Genomic DNA, 17,394 nt, shown 5'->3' with positions numbered 1-17,394 from the left:
GCCCAAAGCTTTCTAATATGTTTTGTACTTCTCGATTCAAGAATATAATTTGTTATATTTTCTATATTCTTTAATTTTGATGGAAATCCTCTTGAATCCATATCGAGTATATATTGAACAATCATTTCTTCTTCCAATTCTATTTTTTATTTTTTATTTATTTATATTAATTAACGTCTGTTTTGAACCTCCCTAAGGGTATTTAGACGTACTAAGATAAGGAACTATTTGAGTGGTGTAATCGTCGTGACCGAATTTAGCAATTTAACTTCAATACCAGGGGCTATTCGTTTTTTTATAAATGCAATCCACTTCTATTTCCAAAAAGGAACATCTGATCCGAATTGTTATTGAAGCAAAGCTTGGTTTCTGAATGGATAGACTTGTTATAGGCTTTAATCCTTATGGTAAAAAAGAAGAAGTAAAAGTAGATTGTTATTTGTATGAAGGACTGTCATAAAAGGATTCAATTCTATCTTAGAATCTAAAACTAAAGAGGGAAGAAAAGAATAAGAAGAGAATTGTAAGGGCTCCGGACTATATATACCAATGAGTTACGTACTAGGCTAAGATCCTAGAAGCTAAATGATTGAGAAAGGAATCTGAAAGGGACTGAATCGTTATATTACCCCCCCGTCTGAAAAAAGCTTGCCCTCGAACACTTATCCATCTCTTTATCTCTAATAATATTATTATACTCATCATTATCATCTTTATAGTGTTTCAGCTATTGAAATAATGCCTTAGGCAGACTAGGAAGGTCTTAATTGGCTAAGTAATACTTTTTGAGTTTGTAAAGAGAGTATTTGAAGTTATTAGTAATGTACCAGATAAGATCAATATTGTAATTACATTATTATATTTAATAATAAATATTATTACAAATACTCTTCGAAGCTATAATTTATTCGATTTCCCATTCTTCTTCACCAGTAATATTAATTGGAGAGTCAGGATTGTTCACTTGATTAGAAAAAGGATTATTTATAGCTTTTTGTAGCTTTTCAGTTAGAAATATATCGAAAATTTTTATTATATCTAATAATACTAGTTTAAAAGAATACCCTACCTTTTCGACAATAAAGAACTTACTGTTTATTGGAAAATCTAGCTTTCTTGAAAAATACCTAATTCGATAATATTGTATATCAAACTATACAAAATCGCCTACTTTGAAATTAACAGATTATTGATGTATATTAATCTTGAGCTGGGCTCTTTCTTGAATATCTGTAAAGTGTTTTATAACGAGTTTTTATATATTGTAGTATTATTGAATTACAATATAGGCTTTGTCTATACTAAACTTATCCTTAGTTTTAGTATTATAGAACTTTCAATTCCAAAAGGTTTATAGGGGATAACTGTATACAACTTCAAATAAAGAAATACCATTAAGAGAATTGTGAGGTAAGATAAACTGTGTGTAATTCATTATCAGTAAAAACTCTAACCAATTATTTTGATAATAGGAAACAAAGAGTTGGAATCTCTTTTGAAGGTATTGATTATAAATCTCAGTTTATCCATCAGTTTGAAAATGATTCATAATTGAATAGCTAGTATTAATACCTAAAATCTTTTAAAATTCTTTTCAAAAACTTGATATGAATTGAAATCCATAATTGGATATTATAAAAAGAGAAGGATCGAAATAGCAATAAATATAATAAATATATAATTTGGCTATTGTAATTAAATCAATTATCTTTTTGTAAAAGATGGAGATAGCTTGTTTACTAAATCGATTGATAATAACAAATACATTATCATATCCATATTTGTCTTTGTTGAAACTACAATAATCTATAGTAATATATTCCCAGAATCGGCTTGGTATTGGCAATAGGTATAGCAAGCCAAGGGTTTTGTCTTGGGGGATATTTATTCTACAACAAGTATTACAATTTCGACAGTATTGAACTACTATTTGAGAAATTCCTTATCAGTAATAGCAATCGGTTAATAACTTCAGGGTTTTTTGAATACCTGGATATACAATAGAGATATTATTATAGGCTTCTTGAATTAAAAGAATGCGAAAATTATCTATATCAGGAACTACTAGTTTGTTTTTATATAATAGTAGTTCATCTTCGAGGCTAAAGTGATTATTGTCTTTTTATACTTGTTTCTACAAGGCTTTCAAAGAGGGAGTATAGCGATTAGCGAGTAGAATATAATCAATAATCCGTAGAGCTGGGAAAATCGGAGCTAGGTCTAGGGTTCGGATAAAAGCTTTTTCAGCAGGATCTAGTCGAAGCTTGTAAGCCAGAATAAGAGGATCGATTTGATTATTTTTCAGAAATTGCTAGTAGTATTACAACTTTTTCTTTTGATTTTGATTATCGAGTTTGTCGATACAGTGGGTAAGAGCATCGGCTAATAGATTATCTTTTTCTGGATGATAGTATATTACAAAATTGTAGTCCACCAGGAATTCAGCCTATTGTGCTTGTTGGGAGTTTAAGGCTTTTGTAGTTATAAAATAGATTAGTGCTTTGTGATTAGTATAAACATAAATCTGGTATAGTGTACTAGTGAATTCAGTATACTAATATTCAAAGGACTTTATAATAGAGAGTATCTCTTTATTGTGGACTTTGTAATTAAGTTTAGCAAAAGCTATAGTTTTTGAATAGAATCCTACGGGTAGTTAGTCTTCGCCATGCTTTTGCAAGAGAACATTTGCCACTACTCTATCTGAGACATTTATTTCCAGTATATATTCAAGGTCTTATCGATAATGCTGTAGAACAAGAGAGGAGATAAGAGAATCCTTAAGAGTATCAAAAGCGTATATACAGTCATTATCGAATCAAAAGGGAATATTATTTTTGGTTAAATTAATTAAAGGTTTAGCTAATATATCAAAATTGTATATGAATCAACAGTAGAAATTACAAAATCCTAAAAAGGACTAGATTCCTTTAACTATAGTCGGATACGCCCAATTGCATATAACAGCAACTTTCTCAGGATCTACTTCAATTTCTTCTATAGAGATTATAAAGCCAAGATATTTAATACAAATAATACTAAATTCGCTCTTTTTTAGATCGGTTTGAAGGCCAGCATCTCTTAAACATTATAAGACCTTTTTTATATGGATTTGATATTCCAAAGGATTTGAAAAGTAAATCAAAATATCGTCCAAATAGACTGTATAGAAATCATCGAAGTAATCGAAAAGAATATCATTCATATAACATTGATAGGTAACAGGACTATTGGTTAGGCCAAAAGGAAGAACACGGTATTTGTAGACTTTATAGCGTGTATGGAAAGTTGTATATTCTTCGGATTGAGGGTCTATTCTAATTTAATGGAATACTTGATGGATATTGAGTTTGATAAAAATCTTAGTATCAATAAGACAGTTAAGGATTTTGTTAATCAAAAGGAAAGAGTATCAATCCTTTTGAGTAAAAGCGTTCAGTACGCGAAAATCAATATAGAGTTGAAGACTTCCATCTGCTTTTCTCATAAAGAGGATAGAAGCTGCAAACAGGGCTTGACTAGATTCAATAAAGCCTTTATAAAGGTTATCAATAATATACTTCTTAACTGTTTCAAGCTCTTCAAGAGATATCTTATAAAAAGGGTTGTATTTGAGAACTTTTTTATTATCATCTTCAAGAATAATCTTATAGTCATATAATCGATATGGTGATAATATATCCGATTCGGCTTTTGAGAATATGTCAGCATAGTCTTTATATTCTAGTGGAATAAAAGGTTCTACATTTAATGCAAATAATGAGACTAATAACGAATATACAGCTATACAGCATTGTAATAAGCTAGAATGAAGGTTTTGCAATGCAGTATTAACTAATTTGGTTGATTTTTCCTTTTTAGAGTGTTAATTGATTAATTTACTAATTTTGTGGAAAAGCTAATGAATAATTCATCATTTTATTAATATATACAGATCAAATGGAATACAGGGCCTATAATAAAAGCAATTTGATTAGGCACTTTAGAGTTATTTGAGGAATGTGAGATAGAAAAGTGCCTTTTACGAGATATAGATATAGATGAATTATTCTTTAAGATTTTGTATAATAGATCCTTCAGAATTTTGTTTATTCACTTGATATTTTTAGTTATTGATTTCTTAAAAGTATTACCAATAATAATCAGAATCGAGAATATCTCCTTTGAGGTCTTTTCGAAATTCTTTTTTAAAGGTTTCAAGACTTTAGAGCTTTCTTGAAAAAGAACTTCTAATACTTGGATATCAGGGGATATATTAGATTCTATTGAATTATCCGAAAGGGTGATTTCATAATCAGAATTAACTTATAAAATTAGATTCGAAGAATAATGTATATTATTAAGAATAAAGGATTTTCGTCTTCTCTAATATTGATCTAACTTTCGATCTCTTTACTCAGCATCTAATTGTATTGCTGAATCTAGAGACTTAGATTGTAAGGTCTTCCCAAGAGAGAATACAATTTTGGAAGCGAAAGAAGAGTTGGAGAATAAGGAATTGGGCCAAAGCAGTTCTGCTCTTGTTATCAAAAAGGAGGGAATGCTCAGCTAGCTATTGTCGTCTTAGAATAATATTATCTTATTCTAAAAAGTAATAATCAGAAAAGAAGTGTATGATTGAATATGTTATCAATCATAATATAAAACAAGTGTAATAAGTAATTTGTTTACCTGCAGGTTTATTATAACCCTTTAACAGGTATTTAAAGCAGGGTAGTTTAGCAACAAGATAGTGAATACCAAGGAGATTTATTATAAAAAGGCTTCGTCAATAAATACATAGCCATTAGCTCTGGAATCAATAAGGACTTGAACTTGAAAAGCAGTTTCTTGTTTCGAAATCGTGCAAGGAATAGTTATATGAGAATCTTCCATTAGTTTTCGTAGATTAAGGTATTTTATATCTTTTAGATACTCTAAAAGGGAAACTTTTCCTAAAATTCATTTTTTGAGGACTTTGTATTTATTATTTCTTTTTCCTGAACAAAATCTACTAAATATTGAGTATCAAAAGGATCACTGGTAAATTTGCCAAAAAGTTTATCAATATCAATAATCTCTTAAATTCAGAAATCGAATTGAGCTGGAATCGAATTTCTCACTGAACCATTAGATTTCCAAGATTGGGAATTATAATAAGGATTATTCAAAATGGAAACTATATTGGATTGGTAATTTGATGATAAACAGGGTGGAATGGTATTCACAGAATGTTATAGGATCTCTTGACTAGTCTTAGATGTAGAGCATGATTATTGTAAAGCAGTTGTACAGTTGCTAGCAGGGTTCGATCGGGTGGCCGATACAATTGTATATTCCCTAGCTTTAATAAATTGGTAATTCATATTATGAATTTGAAGGAGAGCTGTATAATTATTAACATTTCGAAAACTAACAAACTCTGTAATGCAAATATATGCTAATCTGGTATTAATTCGGTTTCGAAGGCTATTGAGAAAAATAAAACTATCTTGAATTCCGATAGTATTAGTTAATTATCGAAATTTTTGATAGAATTCTCAAAATAACTGATTTGCATCTTATCTCAATATTTTATATTAATCTAATATTATTTATTGCTTGGTTGGATTAATAATAACTTATATAGCAACTTCAATTAATCCTTGTGCATTATATTCGGGAAATAAATCAAGGAGTAGGGGCTGCAAGTGATTACAAGCTATACCTTCGGTATTAGCGACAATGTAAATCCTGCATTGCTTTTCACTAATAAAAGCATATGTATATTATTCCAGATTATATTCAATCAGATATTTCTATAGTTTAGGCTTCAGACTTTGCTATTCGAAAGCTTTTCCGTAAGGTAAGGGATCTTCCTATTTTATAGGAAATGGAGAAAGAAGTTGTGCTTTGCTTATCAAATATGGATTGTCGAGAAGAGATCGAATCAGGAGATAAGATGAGTATTCTTTTTATATAAAGGGTTGTATAATGGTTTTTGTAGGATCTATAGGTTCAATTGTATCAAGACTATTGATATAGGGCTTTTTGGGGAGTAGGGGATTGATTCTGGATTTATTTCTTAGAAGGGTGAGAGGTACAAATATTGTTGATTTCCAATCTCACTTCAGAATAGTAGTATCTTGCTAAGTAATAAGATTGAGAAGATTATTAGTCTAGGTAGGAGGCTCTTTTTTATTTGGTTCTTTGCCTTTTATAGCCTAATTATTCTAGAAATGGGGAATCCGAATCTTCTTTGTTATTACGAGGATAGCAAAACTGATTTGAGATTGAAAATAGAAGGGCTATCTTTTGCTTGAGGAGAAGGAGTATACAATAATCCTTTGCTTTGAAAGATTATAATCATATTAGATTCTTTGGAATCGTAAAGGAAAAGCTTAGGTATATTTTTTTACAATTCTTTTTAAATCTTCTTAAGAATTGGTATGAGGATTAGGAATTGTGGTTGGTTTAATTATCCTTTTAGAGATGTTTTTCTTATCTTCTAGTATAGGGTTCTTCTAGTCTATGTAATATCGATACTTGGGTTTCCTAGAAAAAAATGAGATATTATTTGGTATACTGTTACCGGTAGAGGCTTGTATAAATGAGTTTTAGATAATGTGAAGAAACTGTTATAAAAGGATTCAATTCTATCTTAGAATCTAAAACTAAAAAAGAAAAAAAAGAATAAAAAAGAACTGTAAGGGCTCCGGACTATTACACTAATGAGTCACATGCTAGGCTAAGGTTCTAGAAGCTAAGTGACTGAGAAAGGACCTGAAAGGGACTGAATCGTCACAATTTGTTTAACTGAGCAGTAGGGCTCTTGTGTTATATATTAGGTTTGTAATTTTTAAAAATATAATATATTTGAGTGATTAGTTGAATGATGAGTTTCTAAGGACTAAGCAACAAGCTTATTGAAAAGATTATTACTTTCTAAGAATCCTTTAATAATTAAAATAGATCTGAATATAGAACTTTGAGTCGGTGATTAGCTGAGTAAGCTTGCTAGATATGTGTAAGAGTTTCTTGATATATATAATCACTTGCTTGTTAGATTGCATTTCTACAGGGGCAAGAGGCCAATCTGAACGCTTTAGATGGTTTATAGTGCATTTAAAGAAGTAATATAGTTCCTTAATATTACCGCATAAGCAATCCAATTTGTTGTTTTGATAATCAAATCGCTAATGATAAGCAGCATAATCGCTGTGGCCTGTTTTCATAGCTATCAGTTAATATAAGACTACTCTTGATAGAATTAATTCCTTTGACTCCTTTATATTATATCTAAAAAACCACTCCTTATAGCCAACAAAGAAAGAAAAGTTCATCTCTTCCCACCAAATAGATTCTGTATGTAGGTACTTCTGACGAACAATCGTTCGAACCCTACTGATTGTTGATAGCTTATCGATTGCCTAATCCATAGGCCCAATTGCGCTTGCATTTGCTAAGTAATCTGCTTCCTCATTACCTTCGATCTCCATATATCCAGGTGACCACTTTATCCTGACATCGAGTTGTTTCATTGCTTTGTGACACTTGTGGAAAGCCCATTGCATTGTGGGCAATGCGTTTCCGCGTATACCCCAGATGACCGATATACTGTCAATACACATCCCGATCCGGCTGTTCAAGGGATCTTCAAGCATAATGATTAGATACTCCAATCCGCGCCATACTCCTATCGCTTCTGCATCGAATACATGTGAGTCGCTTCGGATCTGCTTAACATCCGGGTTATCGTCTTCCAATTCTATAACCTTATAATTATTGCTTGAATTTCTATACAAAGAAATAAATCTTTTATTCTATATCAAAGAGTTGTATAAGGAATATTATAAAATATAACAGCTTTTCAAATACTTAGTTTTTTATCTTTATAAATAAATTCGATAATAAGGAGTATACAAGCTTTTTAATTATTCGAATTTATTATAGGATTATTAATAAAACACATATTAAAAAAGAAAAATATAAATTAAAATGAAAATGGATTACTCGATATTAAATTACATTATTATTAATTAATAATATATATTTGAAAAATTCTGATTGGGAAAGATGGGAAATCGATTAGTAAGAATATATATTTGAAAAATCCTAATTCAGAAAGTGATAAGCGATTAGCAATATCCTGTTTTTTCGCTAAATTAGGAAATATAATCTTAAAGTCTATCTTTAATCTATTATAACTTCTTTAAAAATTGATTGATTAGAATATAAATAATATCATTGAACTCCTTGAATTAAAAGAAATCAAATACACTCTAAAATTTCTATTTTTACTTTTAACCCTATTCATATATTCAATAGTCAAATTTGCTTGCAGATACTAGCCCAGCTCTACAATAAACTTTTTCTTATTTTAGCACTTCTTATTTTGATACTTCTTATTTTGTCATTTCCTATTTTGACACTTTTTATTTCGACACTTCTCTTATTTTCACACTTCTTATCGGAGATCACGCGACGATAAGAGATGCAGACACAACACAAAAGCCTACGTAGGAACAGATCGCAATTGCTACTCTAATAAATGGGTTCAGTTGAGTGGAGAGCCTTGGCGTCCCTGTCACGGGTTCACTAGCGTAGTATATTAGCGTAGTGGATGCTTAGTCATCTTTGCCATTATATGGCAAAGTTACATCGTACCACTTTCAACCTCTTTGTAGAATATCATATATCCAATCTAGTACCTATCCCTTGCACCGTGATAGTCCCACTGCCATTTCAGACGCTCGCCTCTATAATACGCGGCTCTACAATGTACACGTGAGACCAGTGGAGCTTAAGGACACATAAAATGATGGTATTTTTAATATAGGGAGATAGCTTTTAACTATTGTGTGCGATTAAATACACATAGAAAGATTTACAGCATCAGACAATCACGGCAATTCAATCATGCCAAACGAAACAGCAGGTGCTTGGGGAGAGCCACCTGGGCTTCGATACACTGCTACATTTTCACAGATCTTTAAGATTTCCATTTCAAACTCCTCTTTTGCTGCTATTATCTTCGGTTTCAGTTCCTGACTGAAGATCCTTGATATCTTCATACAATGCAGCTCGTCAGATTGGCATATGATATCGGTAGTGTCGTTGTCGGTAATCATGATACAAAATTCATCAACTTGTTCATCCCCTAATACTACATAACACCATGAAATTCGCTTAATCACACAACCCATCCATAAAAACATCCTGGCACGGTACTCAGCCGACGCCCCACGTGAGATAAGAACCTTTACATCGAAAGCCCATCGCCTTGGCCGAACACCAGCACAGTATGGGAGGTAGTTATCGTCAAGAAATACACACATCTTATGAAACATCTTTTCGTTGACAGATGATAATCCAATAGGAATGAGAAAATAGCAAGTATCATTATCGGGATTTATATGTATAATTTGTGTCTTCGATACTATGTTATATAGATAAGATATAAACTTTTTGTAGTATTCTGAAACATAATACTTTGATTCTTAATTGATATAGAAAAGAGCGGGCTTTGGTATCAAGTGTAACTATATCCTAAGATTTGCTTTGAAGTCAAACACGATAATGCGATTGTAAATCAAGGTTTTTATCCATATCATTTCACAAACCTCAGTAGAGAGTTTTTGAAATGAATGAAAGGATAGAGATATTATTTAGAGAATGCAAATTCTGTTTAAAAGATGAATACAATGATAAGGACTTAAAAATTTGTTACACATAAGCAGGTCTTCTGATTAAGAAGGAACCTTAAATTACAATGAATTTTATATATCCTTTAAATAAAACAAAAGACAAATTTAGCGAGATCAAAATAGGATACGTTGAGAGATTGATTATGACCCTCATCTATTTAGGCATGTCAAGTAAGACTAGATGATGCTAATTAAAATAATATATGAAGTGAATTAATTAGGCTTCTCAGTGATTATAATCTAAGTTTGGGAGAAATCAGACTATAATTATACTAAGAATACTCAACGACATTTTTCAGTTGGAAGGTATTGTCTTCTACTGCTATAACTTACCAAAAGATTCGGGTTACCTCACATACAAAGATATCTTGAAACGCCACGAAAGTTTCTTTACAATTCTGAGAACTTGAATTACATAGACAACCTCATTGTTTGATACATAATTTGTGTCTGGAGTTGACAATTGGGAGGGGGACAAAATTATATCGTAGTCAGATTCATTCTTAGTAATATAATACGAGGGTTGACCAGAAGGTAGATAGAGGCGAGAACACGACCACATTCTCGCTCTGGTAGATGAGCAAATATAACAGCGGTAACATTATCGTACTTGATGAATTAATCTATAAGGCATACATATATATTCTATATTTTAATAATAGTATTATCATATTAATCCGCAATCTACCTATATTTCAACAATCTTTTTTCAATGTGATAATATTCAGTTTAAATTGTTGATTAACCTATCGGGATAATTATTATAAAAACCAATCCAATTAATAATTTCATTAACAAAAAGTATCAATGAATATCAAATATATATCTAATGCCCAATCAACTTTTGCTGTCGCATTAAAGCTGATAAAGTCCTAGAAAATATTATCTCCATCATCAAAGGCCCGCTAACGTATCATATTGAGAAGCAAACTAATATGGAAGGATTATTAAAACCGGAACTACTTCCACTAATTAGTATACTGTTTATCGAAGTTTGTGATATGGGTATATCTGGTTGATAATCAAGAGAATATAGAAAAGCCTAATCTATATCTGCAACTTCAAAGTCATATATCCATAATAAATAGCCCGGCCTGGTACTATTATAATCAGGGGCCTTCGCATCGTAGCTAAATAACAAAAGAAGTTTTGAGAACCTCAATGGTAGGGCATTATCCACATTCTTTACCAACGCATATCCTTGTATTACACTCTCAAGCAATATTTACTTCGATGCGGGGTATCTTCCCTTGATTGACATATAAGGTATAAGAAGATCATACGGGATGCCGTTACTAAATGACAAGCAAATTTCATCCTGACCCATCTGATATTATATTGCAAAATCCTTGATTGCAGTTTCATTAGTTGTTTTAGATAGCTCATTTTATCTCTATCTCACCATATAGCCAAATCATCTAGCATTGATATCGGTATAGGATTGTTATTAACAGCCGTCATTAGATTTGAGCCCTAGAAAACTTCATAACCTATATCTCAAATGTTACAGAGGAAGGCCAGGTACTGCATGTTCTGTTCTTACCTGGTAATACCATTGCCAATTTCAAGCCTGAGAGTGCAAATAAATATCATGAATGCTGGGCATTCAAATATGAAACCACAAATCCGTTAAATCCCAACTCTGTTTTCAATAACCTATTCGGTATCTTACTGTTTTGACAGCCGTAGGTATTATTGACCTGATTGTAAGAACACATGACGCTGCCAGTACCAGCGTGTACAGCATCTAGAAGAGCATTAGAAAAAGCTGACATGTAGATGAGATTGACTTTCATTGAAAAAGCTATATATAAAGCTTGTGCATGATTTTATCATCAATATTTGAAGAAATTGACTCAATATTCTGACCGGGCATGGAGATAACAGATTTTTTGTTAGTCTTTTATTTATAACCGATGTAGTGCTGTAAATTCAAGAGATCAGATCTATCGTGTATCAGAAAGACACATCATTAAAAAGCCTACCTTGGTACTAGCTATTACTCCTTGCGTTTGTATTCTATAACCTTTCTTAAAAGCCAACGAACTACAAAGATATGGATCATTCGAAAAATCTCCGGGAAAAATTCCCTCTTTAAGTGATGAGATGAATAAAATACTGAGTTTACCTTCTCAATTTCTACCTCCCTGAGCCACGCATCCCAGTGGCCCGACAACTGTTCATATCAGTCGATGAACTTGTTTCGGGCTACTGAAAGAAGTCACGCACCTGGACCAAGTACAACGCTGACACCAAGTGCGCGAAACTTGTCAGCCATAACAGTTGCTCTTTTATAAGCGAGTGTTTTGTTCCAGTTATTGTATCAGCACGAGTAAATTCAGTCATACTGAGAACAATTATCTTGCTCCAACATGAATAATGCTCCAAAAGCTACTTGAAAGCACCTCCTCCTCTAACACTGTTGCCTGAAACCTGAAAACGCATTCCTGTGAAACCGACACCTGGGATCGATGGGACCATTACCCTCTAAATCAACTACTCATCAACGTCTAGTTACACTATCACACGTTTAATGCTTCTTAAAATCAATTAATTAGTTGCTAGTCACCACGCGATGAATTTCCTTGCTGAGAAACCGAAAATAGTAATAATATACAGCAAAGTTTTCAATGGAAATAAAGTATCATCATGAACTTAATACAACGTCGGGGAAAAGATTCGCTGCACCATGAGTCCAAGCATACTCGACTCGAGCTGGGGTCCATCTACTACAATGAATTTCCATCAACGCAGAAATTCTCTCCCAACATCCGTCATAATCCGCGTGCCTCATGTATGGGTCTAAAATTGACTCTCCCAAACGTTCGCACTTGTGTATAATATCTGCTTGAACCGCATCTTTAAGATGATTCATCTAAGTAAATATTAGTTATTTTTATAGGAGTTGGATACAAGAATACTGACCTCCTTTAGGGTTCTACAGTAGTATGAGTACCAACATGACGTATTGCTCCTCCTAATACCTTTCTTGGCAAATTCATCTACTATGAAATTCCAGGTTTTTTTTCCCTCTTCCAAAGCATCAGTTTAATTTTCAAGTGAGTTTTCTCTTTCCAGTGAATAAACGGGGCATTATCTTCGGAAGTCGAATATGAAGGTGAAGATCCCACTATATCAGATGTAGGTAGATTTATTGACGATGTTATGTCGAATGGAAGAAGAGGTGGTGAAGATGATGTGTCAAACAGAGACAGAGATAATAAGGATGTTGGATCGGGCGAAGAAAGCAAAGATGTTGCATGATTGTAAAAAGCCCCCTGAATCAGTTCTTATTGAAGAGCCATATATTGCGGAACGAAGTAAGAGGGATCGTATTGAGCTTGTGAGGGACAGATGAATTCTGAAGGAAAGTATGGGTATACTTGATTCATTATCTGAATATAAATTATGAATAAAATGAAGTAATAGTTATCGAAGAGTTTTCGTTTCTCTGGTTGATATTCGAGTATGTGGGAGCATGGATGCAGGCGGAGTCTTGGGTCCGGGTAGGAATGCTTTGTACTTATAAGCCCTTCTAGTATAATACAAATCGTACTCTGATCAAAAGCCATATATACAAGCCGAAATCGTTCATAATACATTGATATATACAAACTCTAACAAATTCGTTGTGTCGATAGAACTCCATGTCGAGTCCCTGATGAAGATGAGAACCCTAGAAAGTTGAGATCTTGTACATTTCAACTACTCAAATGAGCGATATGATAGAAGATCGAAGTGTTGGAACACTTTGTCTACGGATATTTTCGGATTCCCTGTCTCCACCATCGTAGAATGATGATTGTATCCTGAGAGTATTCACGCTATTCGATATGATTAAAAATGAGGTTCCATGCCATACTCCGTGATAATAATTTATCACGTCATGACAAGGTTTTACTTGCATCCGGAATGCATATTATAGCTTCCGGCAATATAGAGGCAGTAATCGTTAGAAAAGTGGGTGGTTAACTTATTACATCTTTTCGATCTGGGTATATCCAAGCTCAAGGAAGATACTGTATTTGAATTGATTTGCAAGATTGGCAATATAGAGGTAGTAACTGTTAGAAAAGTGGGTGGTTAGCTTATTACATCTTTTCGATCTGGGTATATCCAAGCTCAAGGAAGATACTGTATTTGAATTGATTTGCAAGATTGGCAATATAGAGGTAGTAACTGTTAGAAAAGTGGGTGGTTAGCTTATTACATCTTTTCGATCTGGGTATATCCAAGCTCAAGGAAGATATTGCATTTGAATTGATTTACAAGATTGGCAATATAGAGGTAGTAACTGTTAGAAAAGTGGGTGGTTAGCTTATTACATCTTTTCGATCTGGGTATATCCAAGTTCAAGGAAGATACTGTATTTGAATTGATTTACAAGATTGGCAATATAGAGGTAGTAACTGTTAGAAAAGTGGGTAGTTAATTTATTACATCTTTTCGATCTGGGTATATCCAAGCTTAAGGAAGGTATTACGCTTGAATTGGTTTACGAGATCAGCAAGATTTTATGGCCGACGGCCTGAATTTGTAATCACACGTCTGTGTGTTATTTGATCTTGTGCCCAAAACGAGACGTCGTTGGGGTAATTTTGGGGTGCCAATGTTCTACGGTAAGGGCCTGTTCAAATTAGGAATTAAGTGTCCCGATGCTTTGGAACCGAGACAGGGTTATGGGACGCTAATTAAAACGCGGAGACAGCGGTGAGTTCCGTGCGTGCCGTGGGAGAGTTTCTTTTCCCTGTCATCGGATTCTCCGGAGATAGCGCGAAGAGTTTCTTGACCAAACTTAGGATTATGAAGACAAGAAATCATCCGGCTCGATTATCCGAAGGCAACGGATAATGACTCGAACTGCCGAACCCCACATAAAGTCTTACGAGATAAATTGAGAAGATAACAATCCGAAATAATGCTACCGCAGTAGAACTTGGCTACATCGGACTGGGATATACTGAGATCCTGAGAATACTGGAATAATTTCCTGATTTGACTACTTTTCATGTGAGAGTACCGGATTTTTGCGTAAACCCGGAGTACAGGACACTTCTTTGCGAATCCGGTATAAGTTTTGGTTGTAGATTTGGCTGCACAAGCTTGACTAGCAGTTATGACATGATATTTTTCAAAAATATTGTGGTTTGGAGCTAAAGTCGGATATCAGTATTGACTGGGACGCTTTAATCACTATTTTTTACACCGGATTTTGTTGGTCCAATTTTTTATTCCGGTATACAAGTTCTACTGTAGTAAAATCATGTAAGAGTTCTGGCCACGGCTAACGGCCCACCCCCGCGACAATTGTGACATAATCCTTGCAAAAATAAGGGGTTCTCAAGATTATGGTTTGATAGAGATCTAGAAAAGTGAGAAAAACAGGGATTTTAGGTGAACAAGCGTTAAATGTGCGGTAAGCCGTGGCGGGAACTTTTACAAGGCTCAAAACCATAATTCTATGTGAGAGATAAGATAAGAAATGTGACCGAGCGCGTCAAACTGTTATTATGCAAGGTTCTAAAACGTGGTATTGCTAATGTCAAAACAAAGAATAGTGGGTTTAAAGTCAGCCCCTCTGATTCTAGGTGGTTCTTATTTTGGCTTCTCATAAATAATCACTTTATTTAGATGAGTTCTAGTATTTTAATGAAATCAATCCATGTATAACTATGGTATAAAGAAATGATTAAGTAAGAGGCGTCTAAATAAGAATGTTCAAAGTAAGAGAAGTCAAAACAGAATCTTTCGATCAAGGTGGCTGGAAGGTGATGACAGTCTTACCCGCGGCTCATAACCTTGGGCTACATCTAATTGCAACAATATATCCATCATCTAATACTTAGAAGAAGTTGTTCAGGTTAGTATCATGAGTTACACTCATGTGAGCTAGTATTCTATACTATATTGATAATTTGACATGCTTGAATATATCGCATGCTTGATATCGATGTGGAAAACTCTTCCTAGAAAATAGTGGTGATTTCTGTTAACTTGAGGACCTCTCATTCAACACTAAGCTTATCGAGTTTTTATTTGTCTAATTGATGAATATATATTAATATAGTGGGTGGTATTTATATATAGCACAGTATACAGCATAATACACAATGAACATTGAAGTACACCCTAGAACAGTTTGGTTGAAACCAGGACCTCAAAACAACTTTAATCTTGGTAGTAACTAGCATCAATTTCTTCACTTCTTCGATACTCTTCTAGTACTTTTTCTATATGGTAGGAAAGATTTCACAGATAAAGTACTTTTCTAATCTTTTATAAGGAATTTAAAAACAATCAGTATCAATCCTTGCTACAGCGCTATTCCGTTTTTCTCAAACTCAGCTCTTTATCGTTTCGATACTTCGTTCAAGTAGCTCGCTCTATCCATCTAAGTGACATTTGTTTGACCGTCCATGTAAACTGAAAATCCCTCAGAATATCTTGCCCAGCACACTATTTTCAAAGGCATCTTCGAAGTCCGGGAGCTCATAAGTTGGCGATTGCGTTGATGATGTTGTTTCATTAAAAAATCGATCTCTTAGAAATCCTGGTAACCGTGGCATGGGTATTGGCTCAGTTGATATCGATGATAAGTCTTCTGGTTTCTCATGTGTAGTGTAATGCATTGTAGATGAGATCGAGTCCACGGACGATTGAAAGAGGGAAGTTTTTGTGATAGGATCAGGTGAAGCTCGTTTAGAGTAGTCCAGTTTATCTTCTGGAATCAACATTGAGGATGACAGATCATGAGTTGGATCATTCAAATCTTCACTACATGGTCCGAGAATGAGAGGAGGTATATCACGTGGTTGCTGAATGTTAGTATGAATTGATGGATCGTTTCCACCAGAATATTCAAGGTCTTCTCCTGACATTATCAAAGCGGCCGTTGCGTCTTCGTTGATCAAGCCATTAAAACCCCCCACTAATGATTCTGGAGCAAGAGGAGATGATTCATGCGATGGTTCGATCTCCTCATGATGCTGTAGTGATGATTTTGGTCTGTATTCCGTATCTGAAATTTTTGAATTTGCCTTTTTGCGCTTCAAGGAGATGTCAGGGATTTTGTTTCGTCTCTTCTTCCCAGTATGAATATTTTCATCAACTGCAGTTGCATTTCTTTCTTTCAGCTCGAAATCTTCTGGCAAATAATTGACTGAATTGCTCAATCTGGTCTGCGATTCATCAATCAACTGAATTGTTTCTGAGCGAATAGATTGCGTACTCACTATTTCCATAATAGAAGGTGGCCAGGATTCATCATCTCTTGACCTATAGGTACAATACTGTTGAGAAATAGGATCGAACAAAATCATGGCTACATCCAGGTTTGCTACCTTTCGAAATTGCTCTGCTTTCTTCAGTAATCCATATTGCCGCTTCCTAGATGACTGTCGAGATCGTAAACGATCTTGAGACTCTTTGAATCGCTGTAACTCGAGTATATTCTGATCAGACATTTCGTCAAATATGATTGCACCTTGAAAGATAAACGACTAAAATATAAGGGATATGATAAATGTTTCATAATTAGGCTTCCTTTATCTTGAGAGAGGTCTCAGAAATCATATTGGTCTAAGAAAGTCCAAATTAAGAGTCTTTCTGTTTAAGTTCAAACAAGCGTGCAAATGCGGCTAGAAAGTATACAACAATCCACCTAAAATGAGCCACCAACCTGCGTCCATTTCACTACCGTATGAAATGTGCCTCGGTTGGAGTGTGATGA

The 17,394-nt window shown here is 33.8% G+C and overlaps 3 protein-coding genes across 3 annotated transcripts; all 3 read right to left on the bottom strand.

The window, feature by feature from the left end:
- Positions 1 to 8,861: 8,861 nt before the first annotated feature.
- EAF02_009624 (uncharacterized protein) lies at positions 8,862 to 9,308 on the bottom strand (the record flags this gene model as incomplete). Its single annotated transcript, XM_038905672.1, has 1 exon — positions 8,862 to 9,308. One exon carries the CDS (start codon positions 9,306 to 9,308, stop codon positions 8,862 to 8,864), a length of 447 nt encoding a protein of 148 aa, XP_038754730.1.
- A 3,004-nt stretch (positions 9,309 to 12,312) lies between these two features.
- On the bottom strand, positions 12,313 to 12,667 carry EAF02_009623 (uncharacterized protein; the record flags this gene model as incomplete). Its single annotated transcript, XM_038905671.1, has 2 exons — positions 12,313 to 12,540; positions 12,608 to 12,667. 2 exons carry the CDS (start codon positions 12,665 to 12,667, stop codon positions 12,313 to 12,315), a joined length of 288 nt encoding a protein of 95 aa, XP_038754729.1.
- Positions 12,668 to 16,099: 3,432 nt separating this feature from the next.
- On the bottom strand, positions 16,100 to 17,128 carry EAF02_009622 (uncharacterized protein; the record flags this gene model as incomplete). Its single annotated transcript, XM_038905670.1, has 1 exon — positions 16,100 to 17,128. One exon carries the CDS (start codon positions 17,126 to 17,128, stop codon positions 16,100 to 16,102), a length of 1,029 nt encoding a protein of 342 aa, XP_038754728.1.
- Between the last annotated feature and the right edge of the window lie 266 nt (positions 17,129 to 17,394).

This window comes from Botrytis sinoallii, assembly GCF_014898435.1.
Source record: "Botrytis sinoallii strain Bc 23 chromosome Unknown BSIN_020, whole genome shotgun sequence".
NCBI classification, from domain to species: Eukaryota; Fungi; Ascomycota; class Leotiomycetes; order Helotiales; family Sclerotiniaceae; genus Botrytis; species Botrytis sinoallii.
This window is presented reverse-complemented; position numbering and strand designations above follow the sequence as displayed.